At 35.4% G+C, this 25,090-nt stretch overlaps 1 protein-coding gene across 3 annotated transcripts in view; it reads right to left on the reverse strand.

Moving 5' to 3' along the window:
* Positions 1-25,090, reverse strand: part of Pvr (PDGF- and VEGF-receptor related) — a 105,843-nt gene that overhangs the window by 6,743 nt on the left and 74,010 nt on the right. For all 3 annotated transcript variants that reach the window (XM_023174138.2, XM_074185301.1, XM_074185300.1), the window contains exons 11-23: positions 24,864-25,008; positions 23,406-23,582; positions 21,222-21,371; positions 20,937-21,058; positions 19,057-19,219; positions 15,645-15,748; positions 14,701-14,851; positions 11,768-11,992; positions 11,531-11,699; positions 6,469-6,617; positions 3,408-3,571; positions 3,235-3,357; positions 844-1,052 (exon numbers count right to left, since the gene is read on the reverse strand). In XM_023174138.2, the coding sequence (XP_023029906.2) occupies positions 844-1,052; positions 3,235-3,357; positions 3,408-3,571; positions 6,469-6,617; positions 11,531-11,699; positions 11,768-11,992; positions 14,701-14,851; positions 15,645-15,748; positions 19,057-19,219; positions 20,937-21,058; positions 21,222-21,371; positions 23,406-23,582; positions 24,864-25,008 (2,051 nt within the window). The remainder of the gene's footprint in view (positions 1-843; positions 1,053-3,234; positions 3,358-3,407; positions 3,572-6,468; positions 6,618-11,530; positions 11,700-11,767; positions 11,993-14,700; positions 14,852-15,644; positions 15,749-19,056; positions 19,220-20,936; positions 21,059-21,221; positions 21,372-23,405; positions 23,583-24,863; positions 25,009-25,090) is intronic.

The raw sequence follows: 25,090 nt of genomic DNA on the forward strand, positions 1-25,090 counted from the left end.
TGATGGCTCCTTCATGAATTTGGATGTTTTTCCAACATTCTAGATTATTTCTGAATATTTCATCACATTCCAGAATATTTCGTATAGTCTGGAATGTCGAACACCCTAGGACGGTTCAGACATTTTTGCAACTATCTGGAGGGAGATTCTTTCAGCCCCAATATCTGCAAAAGCATGCTCTGAATTCTCCATATTGGTCAGGTTTCCTTGTTGGCTCATTCAAATTATTAGTAATGATTCTAGTCATTACAAAATCTTTGGATTCGCGACGTTGCTCATGATATTTTGGAATTCAAGCCAGTTGATACTGGGATGAATTCACCAAAAATAGTACTGAAATTATCGATTTGAAAAAACAATTGTTTGTAGGTTTATTGTATTTTTTGATTATGAATGAATGCAACTAATGAATCTATTGATTGTATGTGCTAGTATCTGGACAACATAATATCAAAGCTCAAATGTTCTGGGGTGAACTCTCGCGCAGGAGAGGGGTGAACTCTCGCGCAGGAGAGGTCACTAAACTCCTACGAGCAACTCTAATCTCAACAAAAAATTGGTTAATTCATCAAATGAATAGTTTGAACTTGTTATTGAATTGGCAATCAAAATAAACCAAATCTCCTCTTAATTTTACATCAAATGATTCGACATTTCTCATTTCATCTATTTTATTATATTTCATAGAGTTTTCTGGTTTTTGTATTCTCAACAAAAAATCTTCTCTTTCCATTTTACTTTGTTGCAGAAATAAAACTATTTGCCTTGAGTAAATTCATATCACTCCCTGAAAGATTCATTTCAATGTTCGTTCACTATGAAAACAAGTGAAAAATTCCTTACATATCGACTGGTGCAAATTCTGGACATTCCATTCTGTATCCATCCAATAACTTTGGGTACAGTATTTCTGCATCTATTCCTGAATAGGGTGTCCTGCCGAGAGAGAAAAACTCCCAGAGAACAATGCCAAAAGACCAAACATCGGACTGCGTGGAAAATATATGGTCCCTGAGCGATTCAATAGCCATCCACTTGATGGGTAGAGGACACTGAAGAGAAAAAAATAATGAAATACTGAAACAACGAGGGTGTAAAGAAGTTCATCTTACTCAAATTTCGGCAAAATCGAGACCGAGTTGTAAGTTTATTTGACTAGTATTAGTTTTGTCAACTATCAGAAAATGATTTCCGAGTTGAACGGTTTGGAGGAACAGTATATGGTCAGAACTGAAAGCTATACGCGATTGATTGATGAAAATTTACATAAACTGATCAACTGTAGCTATTCTTGGAATTGAATATTAGTTCCAATACAATTATAATTTTTCGAAAGTGCTTACCATCTTCCTCAGGACAACTGTAATATATTTATAAACAATATGTTTTTTATATCATAAACGGAATAACTTACTAAAGTGAAATTGAAAAAGAAAATAAGTATCTCTACAAAACATAAAACATTTATTTTTTGATGGAAGTGTCTGGCAGTAACAATAATTTGAAGGAGGAAAATTTGGATACGAAGTGATTTTTTTTGACATTTAAGAATGAATTTGATAATCAGCTTTTTTATCCATGGATCTATCATCATTATTAATGTAAACCGTTTTCAGAAAAAGTTTTCTCAATTGGTTTGATTCTGTACAAAGGACAGTGGAATTATTATGATAATGATAATGACCATAAAATGGATTATTAAAATAATCCATTTTATGGTCATTATCATTAACATGTTCTGATAATGCACATCTGTTTATGTTCCCCCTGCAATCAATTTTATGAGAAACGATGCGACTTTTAGAGTTCTTGATGTTTGTCCGATATATGATTCGTTACACTCCATGCAAAGAATTTTGTGAAAGATATTAGACTATAATATATCAAACTATATCAGATATATCAAATATAATTATAATTGAATATAATCATATAAATATAATTATAATTAAAATATAATTATAATTTCATCAATTCATCAAAATAATACAACCATTTTCAGATCATTACCAAACATTCAGAATCTCACTTCCCAATTATTGAATGTTTTTAAAAATATTACCATTATAATAGGCAGAAAGAATATTTCAACGATTTTTAAATTATACAGCAGAGTGAAAACTGAAATACCCAACTGAAAAGTAACCTATAGTTATATAAGCCAGTTCAATAAATTTTTTTCTGGACTCCATAGTTAGTTTCACCATCAAATTATCGAACCTTTCACATGAATTGCTCGTTTTTTTTTGAAATTCTCATCTTTTTGAGGCGTATATATTTTTGAACATTTTGAAACGGATTTGATACTTGCTAATCTGTGAAATCATACTTGACTCGTCTGAATGGTCAAATACATTTTTCTCAGTCTAATTATTCCACTGAATAATTAGACTGAGGCATATCTTGTCAAATAGTTATAAAAATGAGTTTCACAAAAGTATAGAGACTGAAAAAAAATTACGATCACTTTATAGATTCAATGGTTTCGTTTTGCCTCATACGAGTACCAATATTTATCGACTCATTCCAAACGGTTGAAATAATACTTTGCAGTATACCGTTTGAAAAAGATAAACCTACGTTATCGATAGGTGTGATGAACTGAGAAACATGAAAGAGGTCACATGAAAATGTATGATTACTACCTCACCAGTAAATATCTCATACTCAGATAATTTTTCATGATATGCTTGGCATTAATGGATTATGATTCAAATGAAATTCAGGAAAACTTTCAAAATAATACAAATTTAAAGGATTAATTACTGAATTCACCCAGTGTTAGGATTGAATTGAATTATATTTACTCAACTTCTCAATAACACTTGCTTATTTACTTTGAAAAACAAGAAATAGTTTAATTTTAAATCAAAATATACTTTTCGAATGACGTTTTGGAACTTCTGTTCCAATTCAAAATCTTTTGAAATTAAATTTTTAATTTCAGAAGAGTATTACTCAAAAATGCCAAAAATGACTTATGGACCTTCTCAAAAATATTCATTTGACTTTTTCGTGAGTTGAGGTATCCTGAAAACTAACGAATACACTATTTATCCAACAAGGTTTACAGTAACAATTAATCTCAGCAAGCGGTGATTCACATTCAGTGTAGTAAGAAAGTTCTGATATACATTGACTTGTCTTTCTTAAATCTTTCGCCGAGAGATTTCAATTCCACCTTTCAAATATGAAGATTATTTCAATGTGACTAGTGAAACCACTTCTACTCACTTTACTACTTTTTACGTAAACGTCGTTTTTATATGTACTTCTGGCCAAACCGAAATCACATATTTTCACAACATTGTTGTCAGCAAGAAGAATATTTCTAGCAGCTAAGTCCCCATGGAGCACCTGAAATGATGAATTTTCGAATGCTTATCGAATAAAATGTGATGATAAACCTTTCTTGATGCCAAATAATCCATTCCTCTGGCAACTTGAAAAGACCAGGCAATGAGATCTTGAGTGCAGATGAGTCTTTCATTTTCTTTATAGTCCCCAATGTAATTTGATCGCCAGTCTGGTTGAGCGCTATTATTGCTCGATATGAGTCCCTCTTCACTCACTACAAATAATGTTTACTGTATCATTCGAAAAGTGATACTTATTATGTTCTCTATAGCAAAATGAGTCAACAAAAAATGTATTAGTTAGGACTTCCATTGTCTAATATCATATAAAATGATTTGAAATCCCTGAAAGAACCAATACAAATCAAAAATTAAAAAACAATAGCTGAAAATAACAATTATATTAAGCAAAAAAATCTTGAAATGAAATTACAGTGAAATGAAATACAAGTGAAAAAATAGAACAATTAACCAAATATTAAAAATGGAGAGATTCCAAGCTGAGTTACTTCAGCGTTTTGATTGTTAGTATCCACAATCGTCTTCAGGTGATGACTGGACTATTCCACGACTATTTATGGATCATTCGAGTACTTTAACTTATCTCCTCACACGGAACAGTATCTGAACTACGAATACAATCACTAGAAATCGACTGAAAGAGGAATCATGAAGACTCTATTAAACCGTGCTTTCGGGATCCGTAATACGAAGGAAGGTCTCGAGAAGGAACTAGATATCATCAAAAATGATCTTCTACGGAAAGGCTACTCCAAGTCGATGGTGGAACAGACTTTGGCTGAAAGACAGCAAGAGCTTCGCAAGGAACAGAAGCTGTCACAACCAGTGCTTGCATTTTCCTAAATCAGGGGATTATCGAAAAGGATAAGAAGAATTCGGTCCAGGTACAAGATCAGAACCTGCCTTCGAACCCGAAACACTATCCCTAGCAGCCTCACAAAAACCAGGCCAACTAACGCGGACTGTAATTCCAAAAATTGCATTTACCGGATAGCCTGTAAGTGCGGAAAATCCAAAATCGGTGAAACTGAGGGGCCATTGAAAGTTTGTATTGCCGAGCACAAGAAACACACACAGCGAGGGGAAACCAGCAAATCAGGAATAGCAGAGCATGTTAGGACCTATTAATATAATATCGAGTGGTCCCAAGCTGAGATCATACACAAGGAGGAACACTGGTTTGGAAGGAAATTCAAAGAAGTCGCATACATGCTGTCCAACAATGTATTCAGCCAAGCTAGTGTAGACATAAGCAACATATGGAAACCCATAATCAAGCGAAAAATGGCCAACTCCCGCCAAACGGTCATCTCCCGCTAAACCGTTGACACGGAAAAAGGATGTAAGTGAAAGTATTTCATTAGTTCGGACTTTCATTATCTAATCACATAGGTATATAAAAATGGATGTTTGTTGGTTGGTCGCTCAACCGATCGTGATGAAACTTGACATGTATAAGTAATTTTTCATAGAGAAGGTTTTTTGGCTATCAATTTTTCTGTACCTCGCCACTAGATGGCGGTGTAGAAATTTTTTTTGAAAGCACTGTTCTATTACGCTGCGCACGCCTAAGTTCATTGATTCTGATTCTGTCAAAACATTGGAACAGCAGCGATACAGCAACATGATACTAGTATGATTAAGCAAAAATACTGAAATTACAATGAAATAAAATACAGAAATGATAAATAAATAAAATAAATAAATAAATAATTTTCATTTCCTGTTAATGATTTTTAATTTTCATCTCGTATTAATAGTTCAATTTTTAGATTGTTGATTGTTGGTTGTATTTTATTTCATTGTATTTTCAATTTTTTGCTTAATATAATTGTTATTTTCCAGCTGATCTTTTTAATATTTTATAGATTCTTCCAGGGATTTCATTTCAGTTTATATCATTTCAGACAATGGAAGTCCGAACTAATGAAATGCACCACGAAACATTGTCAACCACCTTCAAACAAATACTTGAAAGCACTCGAATGGCCCATAAATAATCATCTCTCAGATAAATTAGTCCAGTCATCACCCAAAGACGATTGTGGATACTAACAATCGAAACGTCGTAAAGTAACTTGGCTTGAAATCTCTTAATTTTTATTTTTTATTTTTTGTTCAATTGATCTTTTTTTCACATGTATTTTATTTCACTGTACTTTCATTTCAGGTTTCTTTTTTTGCTTAATATAATTTTTATTTTCAGCAATTTTTTAATTTTTTATTTGTATTGGTTCTTTCAGGGATTTCAAATCATTTTATATAATATTATACAATGGGAGTCCGAACTAATGGAATTCATCATGAAACATTGTCAATCACCTTCAAACAAACCAAAAAAATTGTTTCACATTGAATCCTGTTTCATTTTTCAACATGTGCACAACTCAAAAAAAAATTCTACCCATTATAGTTTATACCCTCTGAATAAATCACTCATGTATTAAATCACTACTACCAATTTCTGAACACTGTCAAAGAATTAGGAGGGAAATGAGTATTTTTTGAAGTATTATTAAAAATAATACCACACGAACTCAAAATTTCATCAATAACCTTACTTTTCCAAAATTATTCAGCAATCGTTCCACGTACATGACATGAGACCGCAGAGCCGGCACCGATTCACTTGAGGAGGTTATATGCATTAATTGTACGACGTGTATTCTTTTCGATTTCAATGTTATTGCTACTATTCAGAATGATGTTTCGATTCAAATTAGGAATGTCTTACTACGTCAATAAGTTTCGATGAAAATACTGTGACGTCTGGAGTGTATGAACCAGGACAGTTAATCTATTGAAAACACTTTCCCAACACCGGAACAAAACTACCGTTACTCGACGCGCGTTTCGCTAACCGAGCATCCTCAGGAGATCATAATGACTCTGGTGTTGGGAAAGTGTTTTCAATAGATTAATTTCACGCCAGAGGTTTCAGTACGAACTAACAAGACAGTTTCTACGATGACGGGTTGACTTCTTCAAAAATGAAACAGAAAATATGTTGAAACAATACTCCACAAAATCGTGATCGCATACCCAAACAGTTCAGTTACTGCTCAGTGACAAAGATCGGCATGGAACTTACCTTGGGTCATGGAAGTCAAATCTGATTTCGTTGTTCCATCAGTATTAGCACCCGCTCTATAATCAGTCATATTGTTCGAAACTGGCGGACTGTTGTTACTGTTGGCAAACATCACTGCAGCATACTTCATGGAAGGAGAGTGGCAGTCACTGAAAAATGAATAATTCTGGTTTATTCTGAGTTCATCCAGAACAATTGGGTGCCATTTGGCACCCATTTGGGACTACCACCCAAAGCCGCTGTAGATAAAACTGAGAATGAAAGGGTTGCAAGTTTTGTATTTTGTATAGAACAGAAAAAGTCTTCTTGATATCCTCAATTGAAATTTGTGCGAACTGAGATGAACAGAAACTTTCATTTTAACGTGCGATTTCAACAAGGGAAGCCCAATGAACTTACCATTGATCAAAAAACCACAGATTAAGTACAGATGCGAAAGCCTCCCGCCAGAACCTAGTTTTTATACGCATGTGCTGTTACAAGTGGTTTTAATTTCAACCTCAGTTTTCACTCAACGTTCCTTTGTTAGTGTTTACAACTTTCATTTCAATAACTATTGGAATATAATAAAATTTGTGAATAAGTGAAATATATTTCCTACAGGACAATGTTTCGCAAAGGAGTAACATTTTGTGTTGTTAATGGTTGTTTTACAAAAACTGGGGAAAATACAAGTTTGTTCAGAATTCCAGAGGATTCTACAAGGTAGCTGAATGTTGATAATTTCCAATTCACAGCATTATTTCAACGCAGCTTTTTGAACATTTTATTTACAACCATTTGAAAATGTCCCATACAAATAAATTGATGTTTATTTTTTAGGGCTGCTTGTTGGCTGCGATTATGTAACAGAGATGATTTATTAGGTGAAAGTATCCATGCCTTGCATAGAAACTATAGGGTATGTGAGAAACATTTTGCCAAAGAAGACATTTCTCAATCTAGAACTCGTACACATCTATTCCAAAATGCAGTTCCATCCATATTTCCTCACAGCACCACTAAGCACTCCTTGGAAATTATCGAATATGAAAATTGAGAAGGACGTCCTAAGAAAACTGTTGTTTTGGATGCTGAGTATGGATGGATACCTATGTTGTGTCCTAAGTTTACATATTGATTGTAATATCTTCTGCATTTCTATGAGGAAAGAAAACAATATCAATTAATTAATTATTCTATGTGGGCTCAATAACTGGTACTCAAACACCAGCATTTTTGAGCTGTGGAATGCCACAAAAGATGAAGTTGTGTGAGAAACTAAGAGCTATGAGAAGGAAAAGAAGCATGAAAACATCCAGTCATGAGTTCATCCCGGTGAAGACAGTGTGGTTCGCGTAGTGTCTATTCGAACGCCCAAGGGCGTGTTTAGAAGAGCTTCTTCTAAAATATCTGCGTTGCCAATAAAAACTGTTCTTACCGACTAACAATTTTTTGAAATTATCTTTTTTACTATATGTAACTAATGTTAGTTTTATTGTTTTTATTTTGCATTCAAATCAAAAGTAGGTTCTTTCTAAGGGGGCGGCATATACGGTGAGAGTTAATTTTATCCATATTTTCTTATGTCTCGTAACACACTGTACATGCAAATGGCTGCATTCCAGAACACTTGAACCTCTCACGATTCATCCTTCTCGAGCGAGCGTTGATATGTTCAATATATATATATATATATATATATATTAGTAAGTGTTAGTTCTGTCGTAAACATAGTTAAAACATCTGTTTGTTCTCTTCCATATTCACGCACTGTAAAAATATTCCAATATCTGCTATCGAAGTGAATAGTTAAATGTTGAAGTAGTGTTTTATTAACAACGTTAACTCTACAAAATTCATACCAACAAAACATAGATAAAATGGCATAAAAAATGTTACTTGCTCAAAATACTTGTGTTATTATGGTGAGAGGACTATATATTAATTGGAAGCAGAAAATAGCATATTTTTTCGTGAATACACAGTTTTCTGCTGTAGAACTACATTGTGTGATTGATGAGTGTATATCAAAATTGTTTACAGCTGGTTTTTATGTGAATGGACTTGTGAGTGATATGGGATCAAATTTCATTCACTTATCTAATATTATGTGACAAAACTTGTTGTAGGAGCAACTCGCAAATTTATTGTAGGAGCAAATCGCAAACTTACATACATCAACGCATTAAACATCGAATACGGAGTCGAAAGGTTTGGCCACTGAAAACTAGGCTCGCAAAATCATATATCTAGAAAAAAGTGGGATCAAAAATTGGTTTCATTGTTTTTTACTTCAACTGTCGTCCTTCTGAGAATATCATTTTCAAGAATGTTTCACAGGATTACATTCTAGACCCCTATTGATACTGACAAACATAAATTCTGGTTCCTTGAAATCCGATTCATTGGATTCATACTTTCTGATTCATTGGAATCTATACGAATTATGAAATCCGCTGAAGACGATACGACAAAAGTCTTTTTTTAGTGATAGTGAAAAGGAAATTTTGAAACGGCATTGAAAGAGATATGTATCTACTTTGGGATTGACTTTCAACTTATGAATTGGTAGTCTACTATGAAAAATCTTTGTTCATGTATCTACATTTCTCATAATTATATTTTGAAAACAACGAACAATTGTATATGATGGCAAAACATTGAAGTATACTGATACACAGCAATATGTTTTGACATTATTATAGACAAAAAATTTAGTCTTGAAAAATCTATTTGAAATAGAAGAAAATCCTCACTCTTTAGCATTCACTACAAATGTTAGAATTTTCTAACTTCAGAAAAATATTTTTTTTGTTGTTAATTCCAAATTATATTGATATCGACATGGGGTTCGGCTTCCTCAACAATATTAAAACCTTTGAATGAGTTACACAATAAACAGTACCAAATGAGTTTATGAACTGTCGTTTTCGAAACTAATGCCAAATTTGTATAAACCGATGAGTTTAGTGAATTTGAATATAAATTGAACTCAGAATTAGAAATGAAGTCTAATATACGTGTTGGAATTAGCTAATACTTCATGAAAATCCATAACGTATTCAAGTAACACTTCATTGTGATATTTTCACTGAACAGCTTACAAAACCATAACACGTGTTTCACTAAACGATAGAATCTTTAGACATTTTCATACTCACTAAATACTAACCTATCAGTACTTCATTTAGTTAACAATTGAAATCGTATGCCATTCCCATCATTGAGTAGGTTAGGTTGGTCCAAAGTGAGTTGATCTATTCTACCCTCCACCACAACCTGCAAGGGTTTATTGTGGCATACACCTATTCACACTCGGCCAAATAAACCCAGCTTCTTAACGAAGCCGATTAGTTTGTATGAATCAGGAGTTGGGGTGTTGAGAAGCTCTCGCTCGTCAACTCAATTTAAAGGGAGGTCAGTTGGAGTCGTAAACTCGACATCCATCTCCTCTGTAGACTCGCTCCTGAACTAAATTTACAGGGAGGTCCGTTGAAGTCGTAAACTCGACATCCATCTCCTCTGTAGACCCGTTCCTGAGTTAAATTTACAGGGAGGTCAATTGGAGTCGTAAGCTCGACATCCATCTCCTCTATAGGCTCAGCGTCAGGAAGAATTTCTAAGTTTACTCTGTCCATGAAAGTCCCACCAGTAGCTAGGGAAAGAAGATCAACCACAAGTGATTCTGTCATTCCCGTATCCAGCGAGACTTCGTGGAAGCAGACATCCGATGACCGGTTTGCTCAACCCACACATCCCAAGCCAATGCACTTGCCGAAAACGGTATTCACAGTGGTTCAGGCAGTGAAAGATGAACAAGGATAGCCAACCCGCATTGGGTAGGCCTAAAGCAATATGATTGAAATCGTTGGATTACATAAAACGATAATAAAGTAGGATTCAGTTAGTATTAATACGCCTGAGAAAGCTATTGTATGGAGAAACATGTGTTGCGGTTATGTGAACTATATCTACAGTGAAAATTCAACGAAGAAGCATCATTTCGAGGCAATTATTTCTTTTCAACTAGGACAGTAATATTTCCAGAGAATAATGGAGGTGTAATTTGCAATAAAATTTCGCTAAGGAATGGTTCACCCATTCAAATTGAAGTTTACTTGTTTTTTCTTGTTTCAGTCAGATGAAGTTGAATGATAACATTCCCAAAATATTCGTTTCATCGAAATACTCTATCACTTAAGTCGTTCAAATTTTGATAAAGGTTATTGGAATTTATGAAAACTTGTATTTGTTACTATTGATTATGCCTATAATTGGTGATGATGATAATTATTGGCTCCCTTGTAGACTTCTGAAATATTTCGCTTGTAACGATCCCAGTGTTTCATAATTGATTCATCTGGAATTGAAAACTAACACTCCATCCTAACTTGAGAAGAAATATTATCAGAAGAGATTACTTTTATGCAAAAAAAACTTTTTGGCTTTCTACTTCTTCATTATTGATCAAAAAAATCTGGGAAACATCTAAAAATATGAAAAAGTAAACAATAACTGCAATAATAAGAAAACTTCTCAGAACCATTGTGGATAATGCACAAAAGATTCTTTCAAGCACAAATTGGAAAGACCCCTTTCAAATAACTTCCATATATAAACATTAAATTGAACGATAATCATCTCATCTCATTCTATCTGTAATTGAAGCAGATAATATTATAAAAAAACATAACAAAATTTAATTTGAACGAAATTTAACCTACATGGAACACACATGTCTATTTGTGTACTTCGAAGTTTCGAGAAAATACACTTGTCTCATTTCCTCACAAGTATCATTTTTGGACAAAGAAATGAAAATGGAAATAGAGAAAAAAATGTTTACTCTTATCACGATGAAACATTCATACGATTAGTTGAAAAAATCAGAGCCATAAGAATTTTATTTCTACATGAAATATTTCACAATGACCTTATTTCCTGATACACTGAATATTGAATATTCTTCTGGCATTAAAATTATCCTGAACCTCTATTCAGTCTCTGTAATTTTACTCGAATATCAGGGGTTAGTCTAATAATAAAGTAATAATCAAATCATAATAGTCATTAACTTTACCTTCTATTATTCGAAAAGGAGTATGTTCTGTCCAGTATTTCTTGTCCAATATCATAGTTAACCTTCTTGGTGTGAGGATCAACCTGGTTTACGAAATGACCCCGATGTCTAAGAAGATAATTAAGTAAATTACCATATCGGCAGTATTCCACGATGACCAATAGTTGTTCTAGAAAAATAAAGAAAGTTCATTAATTTTGCATACGTCTTTCACGATTCATGATTCATTATATTTACCTTTCGTGACATCTTTAGTACAAGCACCTAGAAGATTGACAACATTCAAATGCTTTCCCAAATGCGCCATTATTTTTAATTCGGATGCTAGAGCCTTGATATGTCCACGTTCAGCATTTTTTCGGACCATCTTTACTGCAACAACAGTAACAGGTTCTCCCTGGATTATATTTTTAGCTTCGCCTTTCATCACAACACCAAACGCTCCTGATCCTAGTTGTTTACCTGGAACGATTAAAAAACTTCAACAGTAAAACATTTGAACACAACAAAAACAAATGATCAGATACCATCTATTTATTTGAAACTTGCAACACGATTTCGCTTCGCACAGATTGCAAATATATAATAGTCATTATTCACAGGTTATTTTTTCTTCTCACATATATCTCAAAATCTAAAAGCGATCCGTGGATATATGTGAGAAGTTTTCTTTCCTTATACGAGGAATTGGACAAATTTCGGATATGCAGTTGGTTACTTCGTTTACAGGCAGATGGGTCGATAACAAACTTGTTGTTGTTCTCTGCTTCTGCTCAGTTCGAAAAATGATACTCTAAAAAAATTCGATTTTAAATTATCGGAAATCATCGACTTTTTGAAGATGATATACACTACCTTGCACTGACGAGTGGCCAAACAGCCCGAAACCGGTCTGCAAGTGTGTTCCCATAATAAAAAATCTATTGCGGCAGTTGTATCGCAAACAGCATATGCAGGAATAACTTCAGTGAAGAATCCTGCACGGACACCTGTCGGATATACGTCGATTCAGCGAGACAGTGACGTAATCACACCAGCCAGGTTGTCTGCCAGCTCGCAAGGTAGACAGACCACCCAGTCAATGATTCTACCATTTTATTTAAATATTTAAATATTTGTTTAGCCATACACAAGCTTGCTCGAGGAGTATTTTTCGCATTCATTTCTACTTCGCATTGTGTACATTTGTAACTGTCGAATATTAAGATTCGTCTAGAAATAAATTTTATTCATTCATTTATTTATTTTCTTTCAGGGCGATTCCTTCAGTCCCCTTCTCTTCTACATCTCATTATTGCCGTTATCCGTTGCATTCAAGAATACTCCAAGGTATAACTCTGGCAGCCTCAGAAACCAAAGACACAAGGTCACGCATTTGCCTCTTGAGAAAAGGATCTCCATCAGTTCTTGAGGGTAGGGGAAGAGTACACGCAAACTATCGGTATGAATGTCTCATCAATGCCAGAAAATGGTTTTTTCACTGAATATCTGACGCTCCATATTGACCGGTTGGATTCCAGTTCTTCAAAAACAAATTGAAAGAACACAAGACAAAAACTTGGCTTGGCCCTCTCAAAATCTAAAAGTGATCGATGGATAGAAACCTTGAAAAGCATTGATATGACAAAAAGTAGTCAAAATGCATGGCAAATCCTAAGGCGCCTCAATAAAAACAAGGTGCCGTGTTGGACAATATAATGGTGAAGCAGATTCAGAAATTTGGCATAACAACGATAAAGTTGCTGCTGGCCTGCTACAACAACTGCTTGAAGAAAAAACTTATACCAAAGATCTGATGGAAAACTAAAATAATTTCCTTACTGAAGACATGCAAATACTTTATCATCCGTTCAACATCAGGTGAACATATGCAATAAGTTTAGGTTGTATTATTCTGATAATGGTATGGATCAATACATCTGCGGTTTCAAAATTACCAATTTTACAAACTATTCACTAAAACACACATTTGGACGTTTAAAAGCAAACAAAACCAATGATCATTTTGAAATACTAAGAAAGGATGTATTTTCTCAAACGTATGTATTTCTTCTCGATACAGTCTTCAGACTGAACTGGAAGCATGTTGCCAACTATCAATTCCAATTTTGAATTATATCTACCAAAAGACAACGCAAATGGGACTTCAAACATCAGAATGATTCACTTCGTAAATCAAAATCGACCCGAATGAAACTTTTTTTCATCACGTATGTAGTATCGATCTGTCAGACCGCTTCAATTAATTTTCTTTCATGAAAGTTTTGATTTTACGATAAACCTAAAATATAAACTGTATAGTGTGAATGACAATATTATCATGAGCATACAATGCACATTATTTCGAAGATGAAGATTACTTCATCCTCGCAAAAAACGCACATACCACTGTCATTGTCTGCCGCAGCACCAGACGAATTGTTGGGTACTTCAAGTTCCATTCGAACGCGACCTACCAGCTTGGATTTAGTTCTCTTTGATGGTTACTATGTTAGTTCTCTTATTTTAGATTATTCATTAGGTCCAGAGAAAGTTCAAGGTTTTGGATGAAACTAAAAGATAGCTGTATTGTATACATCGAATTTTCTTGAACACAAACACACTTGTATAATAATAGAGTAGGACAGCACCATATAGATATCAAGAAAGAATTTCTGGGGGCAAGTGAACTGACAAGTCCAGTAATAAAGGTTTTACAACACCTTCATAATATTTACAGATTTCAATCAAAAGCCCAAATTTCAGATCGCTTTTCATGGTGGAAATTAATTCATTATAAACTGGAAAATTTATTAAAAAAAAACTATATTTGAAAGTTGGTGGAGGTTGAGTTCAATGGAGGTTGAATAAACTTTTGGAAAAATCATTATTTATTCTACTTCAATATAGGTAGATGAAACAAAACTTGAATGACGAATAGGAGCTGATATCTATAGTTCATTATAGAGTACGGTACTTTGCATTATCCAAGCTGCTTTTTGTACTATTTTGTACCATAGAATTTGATAACAAATATCCAATAAGGGAATATTTGACATCCAACTCGTATCACTTCAACAGGTGTGACATTTAGAGGTTAATAATTATGTTATACTCGGAGAAGTTTAAAACATGTTCTTATTGATTTTTAATCGTACACAGAAATTGAGTGAAGCTGATATTAAACTCACCTAGTTTCAATTGTTCAATGGGAAATTCCCATTCCTTATCATACGGTAACAGTTCAGCTTGTTCATCAATTCCCAAATCTGGATTTAGATTTTCGATTGCACCTTTTTCGAAGTTCAAAAGTCCAAGATTTTTGAGCATTCTTCGATATTTCTGTAATAATGATCATAACTGCTTTATTGAATGAGGTCATGTATTGCTTCATAATGCAGGGTTATTGAAGATCAGATGTCAATAGTGAGAAGGGAGTAAGAATTATAATATCCTCATATCACCTGACACAGTTCCTTCATTTGTATGGATGGTATTGAAAAGAATAGAATACTTGTATTTCATCCATATTTCAAAAGATTATGAATCAATGAGCGAGTAAGTTGAAATTCAGCGAAAAAATTAATAACGTATGTTTCCTGTTGACAGATTCTTCAGATATAACTTGTATCTGAAAATGATATCTTAATTTGCTATCATCAATTAACAGTATATAAAAAAACCTTCAACTTGTGTAGTATGAATGAAAATATGTGAACAATACTCAACAGTCGCCCTGATAACAATTACAGTTAATCACACTGCAATACTCTCTACAGCAAAACACATTTTGTCATAACTGAAAATGTATCATTGGAAAAGTAATTTGGCAATAATCGAACATGAAAATTCTATTTTGTCATGCGGAATGTATTTGCTGTGATTGGAAAATATATATTTTCTGTGAATGAATAAGATGTCAATCTTTAACCGAACTACGTTTTATTTGTAGTAATTGATTTTTATTTTAATACCCTTCCATACGAAAACCCTATATGAAAATTTTCCTACGATGTCTCTCAACGTGCGTTTCATTTACCAAGTTAGCAACATCAGGAGATGGTATAGGAAAATTATTTTCAATGGCATAATTTGACGGCAGAGGCTCCAAATTCTACTTATCTAACTATCTTACCCTTTCTTTTTGTATTTTGATCAACATGAAGACCACTGCAACTATAAATGAAATGGCGAGAATGACGATAATCACGTACAGCCAAACTGGAGTTTTTTGTGCATCTGAAACGAAAAAAAAAACAATTTTTAAAAAACTATAAAATGGTTGTATAACATCAAATGGACGTTATTTTACATTTATAGAGAGCCGAAATAAAGAGAACAGAATCCGGGCTAGTACATTTTTATCACTATGACAACTTCCCATATGCGGGGTCGTTGGCGATTTCAATTGGCATATTTTGATTCAATCATCAATAGCCAGTACTCCCTTTTGCATAAAAAATTGTGAGAAGAATCCTCATAAAAATAAAGTCAACAAGTGTTTAAACATTGGAATTATTATTTTCCAACAATCAGACACAAATCAAATTGTTACAGTCGAATTGAACCTAAAATACCAAAAGTTTTATCAACTTCTGCGACAGATATCATCAGTGGTATGACCGTTGATATATATATATATATATATACCACTTACATACCACTGACCAATGATGACCAATGTTCTACATACCGCTGATGTCTGCCGCCCACATAAGACTCCCGCTACAAGGATCATATGCTGAGACTTACAGTGTATTTCAATGAACACATCTCCGAGTTCACCAATAAAAAGTGGCAGTATAAGCTCAAGAGTCTGAGTGTGCATGACCATTCTTTGTCGAGGACGGCTAAAATGTTAGACAACAGCTTTGAGGCCATACCTACCATACAAAAGTATCAAGTACAAGCGGTGACGGATCTTCAGAAGGCTCGGTTGTTCGGGAAGTATTTCGACGGTGTCTACGGTGTGAAACCTGACGAATGCATCGAGCACAAGAATATTACCAGGATCGCCGACTTTTCGGAAAAGTTTATCAACGTACCTAAAGATCTTCGGGAAGTTGCGAATCAAAAACGTGAGCGTTGACGAGCAGAAAAGCGCGCGGTATCTTGGAGTTATCCTAGAAAGGCGCCTAAATTTTCAGGAACACTTGAGTCTGGCGATCCAACGAGCGGATGCAGCGATAAAACGCACGTATTCGCTCATTTCACGCAACTCCAAGCTCAGTGTTGACAAGTTTCTTATTCACAAACAAGTAATAAGACCAGCTATGCTGAAGGCTTCCCCTGCAAAATATGGTGCTCCGTATTTGCACAAACAGTGATAAATACATTTCAGCCCGTAAACACGGGCTGATTTATGATTCATTGGATATCTTCCATGAGCGGCGAGAAGAAGATCGCGCTTAGTCCATGGAAAAACTGTATAAGATAATTCACGCTTTAGCGTGATAGCAGAATCACCCTCACCTGTTTCGTGAATGTTTCCCTTTTTCCAGGAGGTTCCGGATAACTAATATTTACTTACATAGGTAACTGAGATATAGCAATATCGAAATTGCACCATAAGGGGAACTCTCGCGTGAGCAGGGAGCGAGACGTCATAGACGGAGGCTAAAAGCTTCCCACTGTCCAATCGTTTGGAAGAGAGATAGAACAAAAAACGAGTGTGAGATACCTCGGGATTGTGGTGGACACAGGACTTTCGTTCATAGACCGGGAAGGATGTTGGACTAAAGAGAGAATGTGTAAGGATGATATATGAAAGGGTAGCCAAACCTGCGGCACTGTATGGAGTACGAGCTGTATGGACTACAAGTGAATGGGAGAAGGAAGATAGAAGACAGAGTGAAAGTTGAAGATAAAATTTTCTCCTGGTGCAAGGGGAGTTGCTGGAGGAGATGGAGGAAGAGGAAGTGAGTGAAGTATACATGGACGCCGGAGCGATAATGTAGGAAGGAAGAATGGGAATAGGATGGGCGTACAAAAAGAACAGGGGATGAATGGAGTACAGGGAATGAAAGGATCACTTAGCAAAGTAGCGTGAATGAAGCAGAGTAAATAGCGATAGAGCGAGTGATTGGCATGTGGAGCATGAAGGAGAATTTGGAAATAGTTAGTGACTCTGCTATGGCTGTAGAACGAGTGAAAGCATGAAGAGTGGTGAATCAAAGGGTAGCAAGGATACAGAGGATGATTGAGGAAAGGAGAGAGAGGGGAGTACGTACCCAAATCATATGGAGGAGGGAACACGACGCCGGCAATATGGCTAATGTGAAGGCTCATGAAGAGGCTCATATGGGCATGAACAAGGAGCAGGTCTCGATGAACGTGAGACAAATGCACAATAAAATCGATGATAGGAAGCACATAAAAGAGAACATCGAGAGGGAATGGCAAAGGGAATGGGAGACGGGTGCGACTGGGCGAGTGTTCTACAGAGTCTGTAGAACAAGATCTGTAGAACAGTCGGGAATGAATCACTGGAACTGTCGCGAAAGGTGATCTAAGCTTCTCACGGGGCATGGGGATTTCCCGGGATAGCTGGCGCGATTTAACCTGGGCCCGGAGGTGCTCTGCTCGTGTGAGTATGGGGAGCTGGAAACGGCAGATCACGTGATAGATATATGTATGATAGGGGACAGGATTGGATGGCGTGAGTGGAAGGAGAGGACGGAGAGGGTGAATGGTGAAAGGAGTCTGAGGGATGCAAATGAGAAAAAGAATGAATGGATACGATTCGCGAATGAATAGGCAGACAGCGTGGTGAGGGACAAAAGGAAAGGATTTGGGTGAGTTATCAACGCACAGAAAAAATGAGGAAAGGTCGCTTTTTGGTGTACGTGACTATCCTCCTGGTCAGGGCTGGACATGAGTCTGTGGAACTCTACATGAATCCGATATATGCGTATACATTGTGAGGGAATAAAAAGGGGATTATGGGTTGGTATAGAAAATTGGTTTTATTCGATTTGTTCATGTTTGAATAGCAGAATTGTTTTGTTTATCAATCTTTTGTTATATTTAAGTTATTATTATTGTCATTAAGTATTTGGTTTGAATTTCAAAAATCGTAAATAATTATATATTGTAAAATTTGTTTTTTGGTAAATAAAGTATGGGTCTTCTACCCCGCTAATTCGTCCCAGTGCATTAGCGGCGTTGTGCGTAGGTGATGTGATGGGGGGGGGGGGAGAGTTCGGAGGAGTAGGGATTCCCTTGACAGTGGTGGCGTTAGACAGAGGGAAGATGCCAGTTGAAAGGCCTTCGGGCTATAATGAAAATTTATAGTCACTTCCTTAAATTATACTTTTACTTCGACTTTTCCTCACTCAATCAAAAGTTTTTTGTGATGGGACTAACTCTAATGATTTTTGAAAAAATAATTTGGTATTCAAATTTTAGCGCGAGTTTGAGGAATAACGTCATATCCAGAGCTGGAGAACATTTTTACTAGCCCAAATATTAATCAACAATTTTGAAATATTTCAGATTTCATTTGATTTTACTGGAAAATATTTCGACAAAAAAATTTTTCTACTTACTTTTGAAGCGGAGAGACCACTGCTTGGAAGCCACCCCTTTTTTATTTTCTGCTCTGCATTTGTATTCGGCTGCATCATCTTCTTTCGTAATATTAAATCTTAGTACTTGACTTTCCTCATCTATGATAATCCTTGATTCATTGGGCTTGAATATTATTCCATTCTAGAGAAGAAGATAACTGAACTGATAATATTTTCATAAATGAATAATCAAGAGTAAGAAAATGAACATGTTTGATAAAATGTATAAACACTTTTTCAGTGTTGGCTGGTTTCCGGGTTTTGCCGGAACCAAGCGTTCGAGGTGTCGGGACTTGCGGTCCTTCCGGGCTCTAGTATCCGAGTCTAGCCTTGGAGGGCACCAAGGCAGACGCTTGAGGTGTCGGAACCCGGATGGACGGAGCTACTAGTATCCGAGCTTAGGACCCCGGCCGGCCACTTCCGGGACCATATTCCCAATTGATTTGGCATGGCTGGCGGGGGCAGGTGTGCGACGCGAGCACTCTCTGGCGAAAGAAGAGCTTAGTCAACTTGTACGAACGTTCGGTCGAACGCTGCCGATGGTCCTGTCTCTTGGTTAGCCACACTAAGTAGATGTAAGGAAGCAATTCCGGGTTCGGTGAGCGGGAGGAAGCCCTGCGAAATCCTGTTGGTGTGGGGTGAGGGCGGTACCCGCAAGGATTTCCCGAAAATCCACCCCTCCACGCCCGATCGCATCCAACGCCAGGGTACGTCTGGGGGGCCTAACCGGCCCCCCAGGCCCCCCGGTGCGGTCGTAACTATGATTCTCTTAATGGTTATAATCTCCAAACGTTTCAAAGGCAACTACATAAGTCACCTTCCGTGGAGTTGGAGAGTTCGCGCATTCTTTCCGCTCGATTTGGGTGATATGGTTTCATTTTGACGCCTTTCAATTTGTTTGCCAGATCTTTGGTAGATGTTCTCTCTTCCTTTGGAGTTCTCTTGGTGTATATTTCTATGGCTTCTACATACATTCTTGTTGAATAATGATTCGACGTTGCTAATCTCTCGGTATTTTGGAAAAGGATCTTGTGTTTCCTGTCGGACAGTGAGTGTTCTGCGACTGCAGACTTCTCAGTCTGTCCCAACCCAACCGTCAACTCCGCTTGTGCTCGATCGACTAGGTGAGTACAAACCGGAAACCAACCAAAACAGTGACGCCAGCTGTGAAAGGCTACATTCCTATATTATCATTATTTCTTCACCACACGAAACTGAGACAAAACTTTTATCATGTTGATAGCACCAAGAGGTATCGGTAAGGAGTTGATGGAATATATAATTTCTTATTATTCATTTTATGTATAAGGTTCGAATTCTAACTACGAATTTTTGACAACTGTTTCAATGATTTGAATATGAATTTTACTAAATTATTACTATTATACTATTACTTATTACTATTACCAAAGTTATTAATTGATCTACTAAGTTTCAGTTGAATACGGCATTCACCATGCTCTCAACCAATCATCAGCAATTTTTATTATCTTTGTTACATTAACATCAATTTCTTGTTTAGGAAAGATACAGTAATTTTATCTACTTCAATTTCACATATCTACAACAATTTTGTTCACTGAAAAAAATTTCTATCACCCTTAATCAGTCAGTGATTTTCAAGGGTTCTCAAATTAGAAAAATTGATGATGTAGCCGTTATTACGTGGTAGGAGACCACCATGAAAATGAGAATTTGAACTTTTTATGTTTTTTTTTAGTTTATTGTATTCCTTTCAAAATTTCCTCATAGGACGTAACTGCAGTAACGTTAGTTACAAATAAAAGTGGTAAACAACATAGAAAGTTTCAATTCTCACTTTTCATGATGTTCTCAAGTTGATTACTGGAAATAATTACCTTGTACCATGTAAGTTTAGGCTTCGGAATTCCATATACTTCACAGGACATTTCTAAATCTTTCGGAAAGTTTGTTTCTATCACTTTGTTTTTCGGGTCTGCTATAATTGGTTCAGTAGGCTCTGAAAATAACAATTCCAAATCAGAAATTATTGAACAACAGATTCATGATAATTTCGTCACAGAGAGATCGAAAATAACGATACAGAAGTAATATATTAATCAGATGAAATTGATGAACTAAGGGTATTTAGAAAATGAGTTGCATATCCACTGTATACAAACCTTCCACAAAAATTGTTATTTCTTTAGATTGTGAGCTTCCTGCAGTCTTCACTCTGCACTCGTAAATACCGTTATCAGAAGGATTAGCAAGTTTTATCTCCAAAAATGCTTCATTCGAAAATTCTGTTGTATTTCGAGTAATTGTGATCCCTACAAAGAGAAATGAATGAAAAATCGTCAAATTGAATTTCTCTTTCTGAAATAGGTACATTGTTATGAGATAAAATTTGAGTGGAAAACATTTATAATTTGTTGTTATTACACATGTTCCGTTTGGGCATAGTACACCTATGCACAAGTTGTTCTAAATAAGGGACGACACGATGATCCAGATCGGAAATTTCAATCACTTTGCTAATTATAATTTTTTCCACTAGTTTTTTTTTTGGAGGACGAAACACAAGCAGTACAGAAAAATCCTCAAGGCACTCCAAGAGCGGTGCCTGTGCGAAAGTAGCGATTCACATTGGATTTGAATCGCTGGAGATTAAATCCATTTGGAAAATCGGTTTCAGGATGTTTATTCCACATGAACGCAGTTCTCCAGATGGAAGAGTTAAACCTCAAAACGATGAGCAGCCACAGTCTGTCGCGTATTTCTGATAGGTACCGCTCTTGGTGGAATCAAATGTGCCAAGTCACTTGAACACCTCCCGTGAAAGTATCTATAGAAGCGAGAGAAATCTTCAACCTTTGTTCGATGGACTCCAGCAACTTCAGGGTATGTTTGGGGACAGAGCTTCATACATGAGAACAATACTTCAAAGAAGGTCTGATCTGAGCTTCATAAAGCATCAAAAGTTAATTAGGTGAACCTAGTTACTTTCACCCCAATTCGAAATCTTTTCTATATCCTCATCGAGATATTGTAGTAAACCACTTTTTTTTGTGGAATTCTGATACGCTTCGTAAATAAAAATGCGATTCAGCAGAGCTTGGGCCTTATAATGCTATATTGAAATATTTTCTGCTCACAAGATTCACTCTTTAGTCCATCACATATTTTGAGATATTGTAGTAAACCACTTTTTTTGTGGAATTCTGATACGTTTCCTAAATGAAGACACGATTTAGCAGAGCTTGGGCATTATAATGCTATATTAAAATATTTTCTGCTCACAAGATTCACTCTCTAGCCCATCACATATTTTAAAAATGAAATTGTACATTGTTAACAAATAACAATTTGAATGTAAACCATTGAATATTTACCAGAGCTAGAGCTATCTTTATATTCAAAATTCAAGTTCTTATCTTGGGAACATCGTTGCAGAACAGCCCATTCGCAGTGCGATACGGTGAGTTCATTCAATCTCGTAGTGCTGTTCATTGACTGATTCCAAAACTACGAGAATATATTGCATTTCTCTAGCAGTTTCACTTGTGACTTAGATATTCAGTGAAAATATTAATAATTATTATTCCATCATAAAAACATCCTGTTAATCCTTGACACTAACTACTGCTTCATTATCAACGTTACAAAAAAAAAATCGAATGTTTTTATAATAAATAGAAATAATGTATTGAATCTATTAGAAGAAAGTAATACAAATCATGAAATTATGAAACAACAAAAATTAATTGGCGCTCCGGGGCAACTTCATTGATTCCAGTGGCGCATTTGCTTTCTCAGCTACAGGAAAACCCGGAAAAACCAGCAGAACCACATCATCAGAAGATCTTGATCTGCCAATGTCCTATCTTTCATAAAACAAAATGTAGGGTGTCTCCAGAGGCTTTAATAACTTGACAACATCGCCAGAACCCCTCATGACACGACTATCGTCAAACTTAAACCAGTCCGTTTCGTCTTTGACTAATGCGTAATAATGACCTGAATCAACGCCAGAACCACAGTGAACAATAACTGCATGAAGGTTATAAAAGTGGTCTGCTAGATTGAAGCGTTCATCTAATTATAATTGGAATGTATTTCGCCCCCTTGAATTGAATAGTCATGTATGCAAGACTCAATTGCATCACAATGAGCGTGAAATATGCATTTATATTTTCACTAGGAACGAAAGAGAATTTCGACAATGGTTCTGCAGAATGCCGATTGAGATAGTGTACCAGAATTCAGTGTAAAAACGCAGAAATTTAAGATATTGGGTTTTGCATGGTCGTCACTCACATTCATTCGAAACTTCAACCTCATTACTAACTAACGTTAATACTTACGGTCACTATTTCCTAATTCTCTACCTTCAGACAACCAAGTCACATTGGTGTATTCGTATTTGGACGCCCCACACAGAATATGAATGGTTTCTCCAACAGCAAAAGTTGCAGTGCTTCTGTCTTTGTCTAAAACGACGGTGTCTTCAAAATCTGTTATATCGAAACCGTTCTCGAATTCTAAAAATGTGAATAGAATCTAAGATTCATGAAAAAAATTCAAAAAGTCATTATTGTATAGGGTACACCAGGTATGTCAATGTTATTCAATTCCATACAAAAACTTTTTTGATAAACAAAGTCATTCCATAACCAAAACAATAATAATACAAACACTCTTCGAGAAAACAACTGATTCAAAATGTGTTTCATTGATTATAATGAATATGAGTTTTTGGACAGTTTGGAAACTAATAAAATATATCGAATTTTTTGGGAATGAAAGATTTTGGCTTTTTACTTCTCAATCGCGATACAAAAAATGTATCTTCTTCCATAGAAAATTCCCAAATTTAGTTTTCAACTTTTTACTAAGAATATCAAAAAATTTCAAAAAATGGAAATCTAGCGAAAATCGACGCATTCAATAAATAGTGTAATGTTAAGATTTCCATTCAGGTGATTTCGACGAATAATTTTTGAAATTTTGGGCTCGAAGAAGCGAGAAGTTGTAAGGATGACCTGCAGGGTCAACCATTTTTCGGATATTATTTGATTATTTCATTTCTCTTCAACTCATGAGTACAAATTACAAATTACACATTGGAAAAAGTATTGCCACTGAAACGTATTCTTGTCAAAAATGCAAAAAAACTGTTTGGGAAAAAAATCGTTGAAATTGCTGACCCGTCATTGTGGGGGTCCCTATACTGTGGGGGCCCCAAAGCAGTAACCCCGCCTGCCCTTCCCTAAATTCGGCCCTGCAAAATTAAAAAACTATTTGAACTCTGTAACACTTGTGCTGTTTTCACACCGTCATTCATTTTTTTCCAAGTTAGTTTCAGAATAATGAAAAGTGACATGAAAACTAATACGCATGAAATATTGCTCACAAAGAAGTGGATATCAACTGAATATATTGATTTTTTCGTAAATGAATGCGTAATTTATTACAAAAAATTGATTCAAAAAAATGTCAATTCTGATAGGTACTGGCCAACAGTTAGTGATGGATGTTCATGTTATTCCATTTCTGGTTTGAAACACAAACTAACATGAAAGTCAAATTTCGATTAGATGAATTATCGAAAAAAACTCGCTGACACCGTATATCAACAAAAATAAATATCACGTGAAAATACATTTTCTCATTTCAATCATTTTTCCCATTAACATTTCTATGGCCATTATGTTATTGTTGTCATCATTTTCCTTCTACAATTTCAGAATTATTTTCTTTGTTTTTAGGCTGTAACTTCTTCTATGTTCAATAGATGATGTTTAAAAAACTATAGACATTACCTGAAACTAGAAATTCAAGGTATCTAACATCCGAACCAATGGAGTTGGTGGCAGTACAACGCAGAAAACTGATTAGTTCGTTTGAGGTTACCGTATGTTGTGATATTGATGTCACTTCTCGCGAATTCAGTAACACTCCTTGCATCTGAAAAATTCGATTATTAACATGAAAAACTTTGTTAACAGGTACTCATAATTGATTAGAATCATTTCAATATCACTCAATT

This window comes from Leptinotarsa decemlineata, unplaced genomic scaffold (assembly GCF_025532065.1).
Source record: "Leptinotarsa decemlineata unplaced genomic scaffold, Ldec_3_MD MMD2_tig00026369_RagTag_RagTag, whole genome shotgun sequence".
In the NCBI taxonomy this organism is placed as follows: Eukaryota; Metazoa; Arthropoda; class Insecta; order Coleoptera; family Chrysomelidae; genus Leptinotarsa; species Leptinotarsa decemlineata.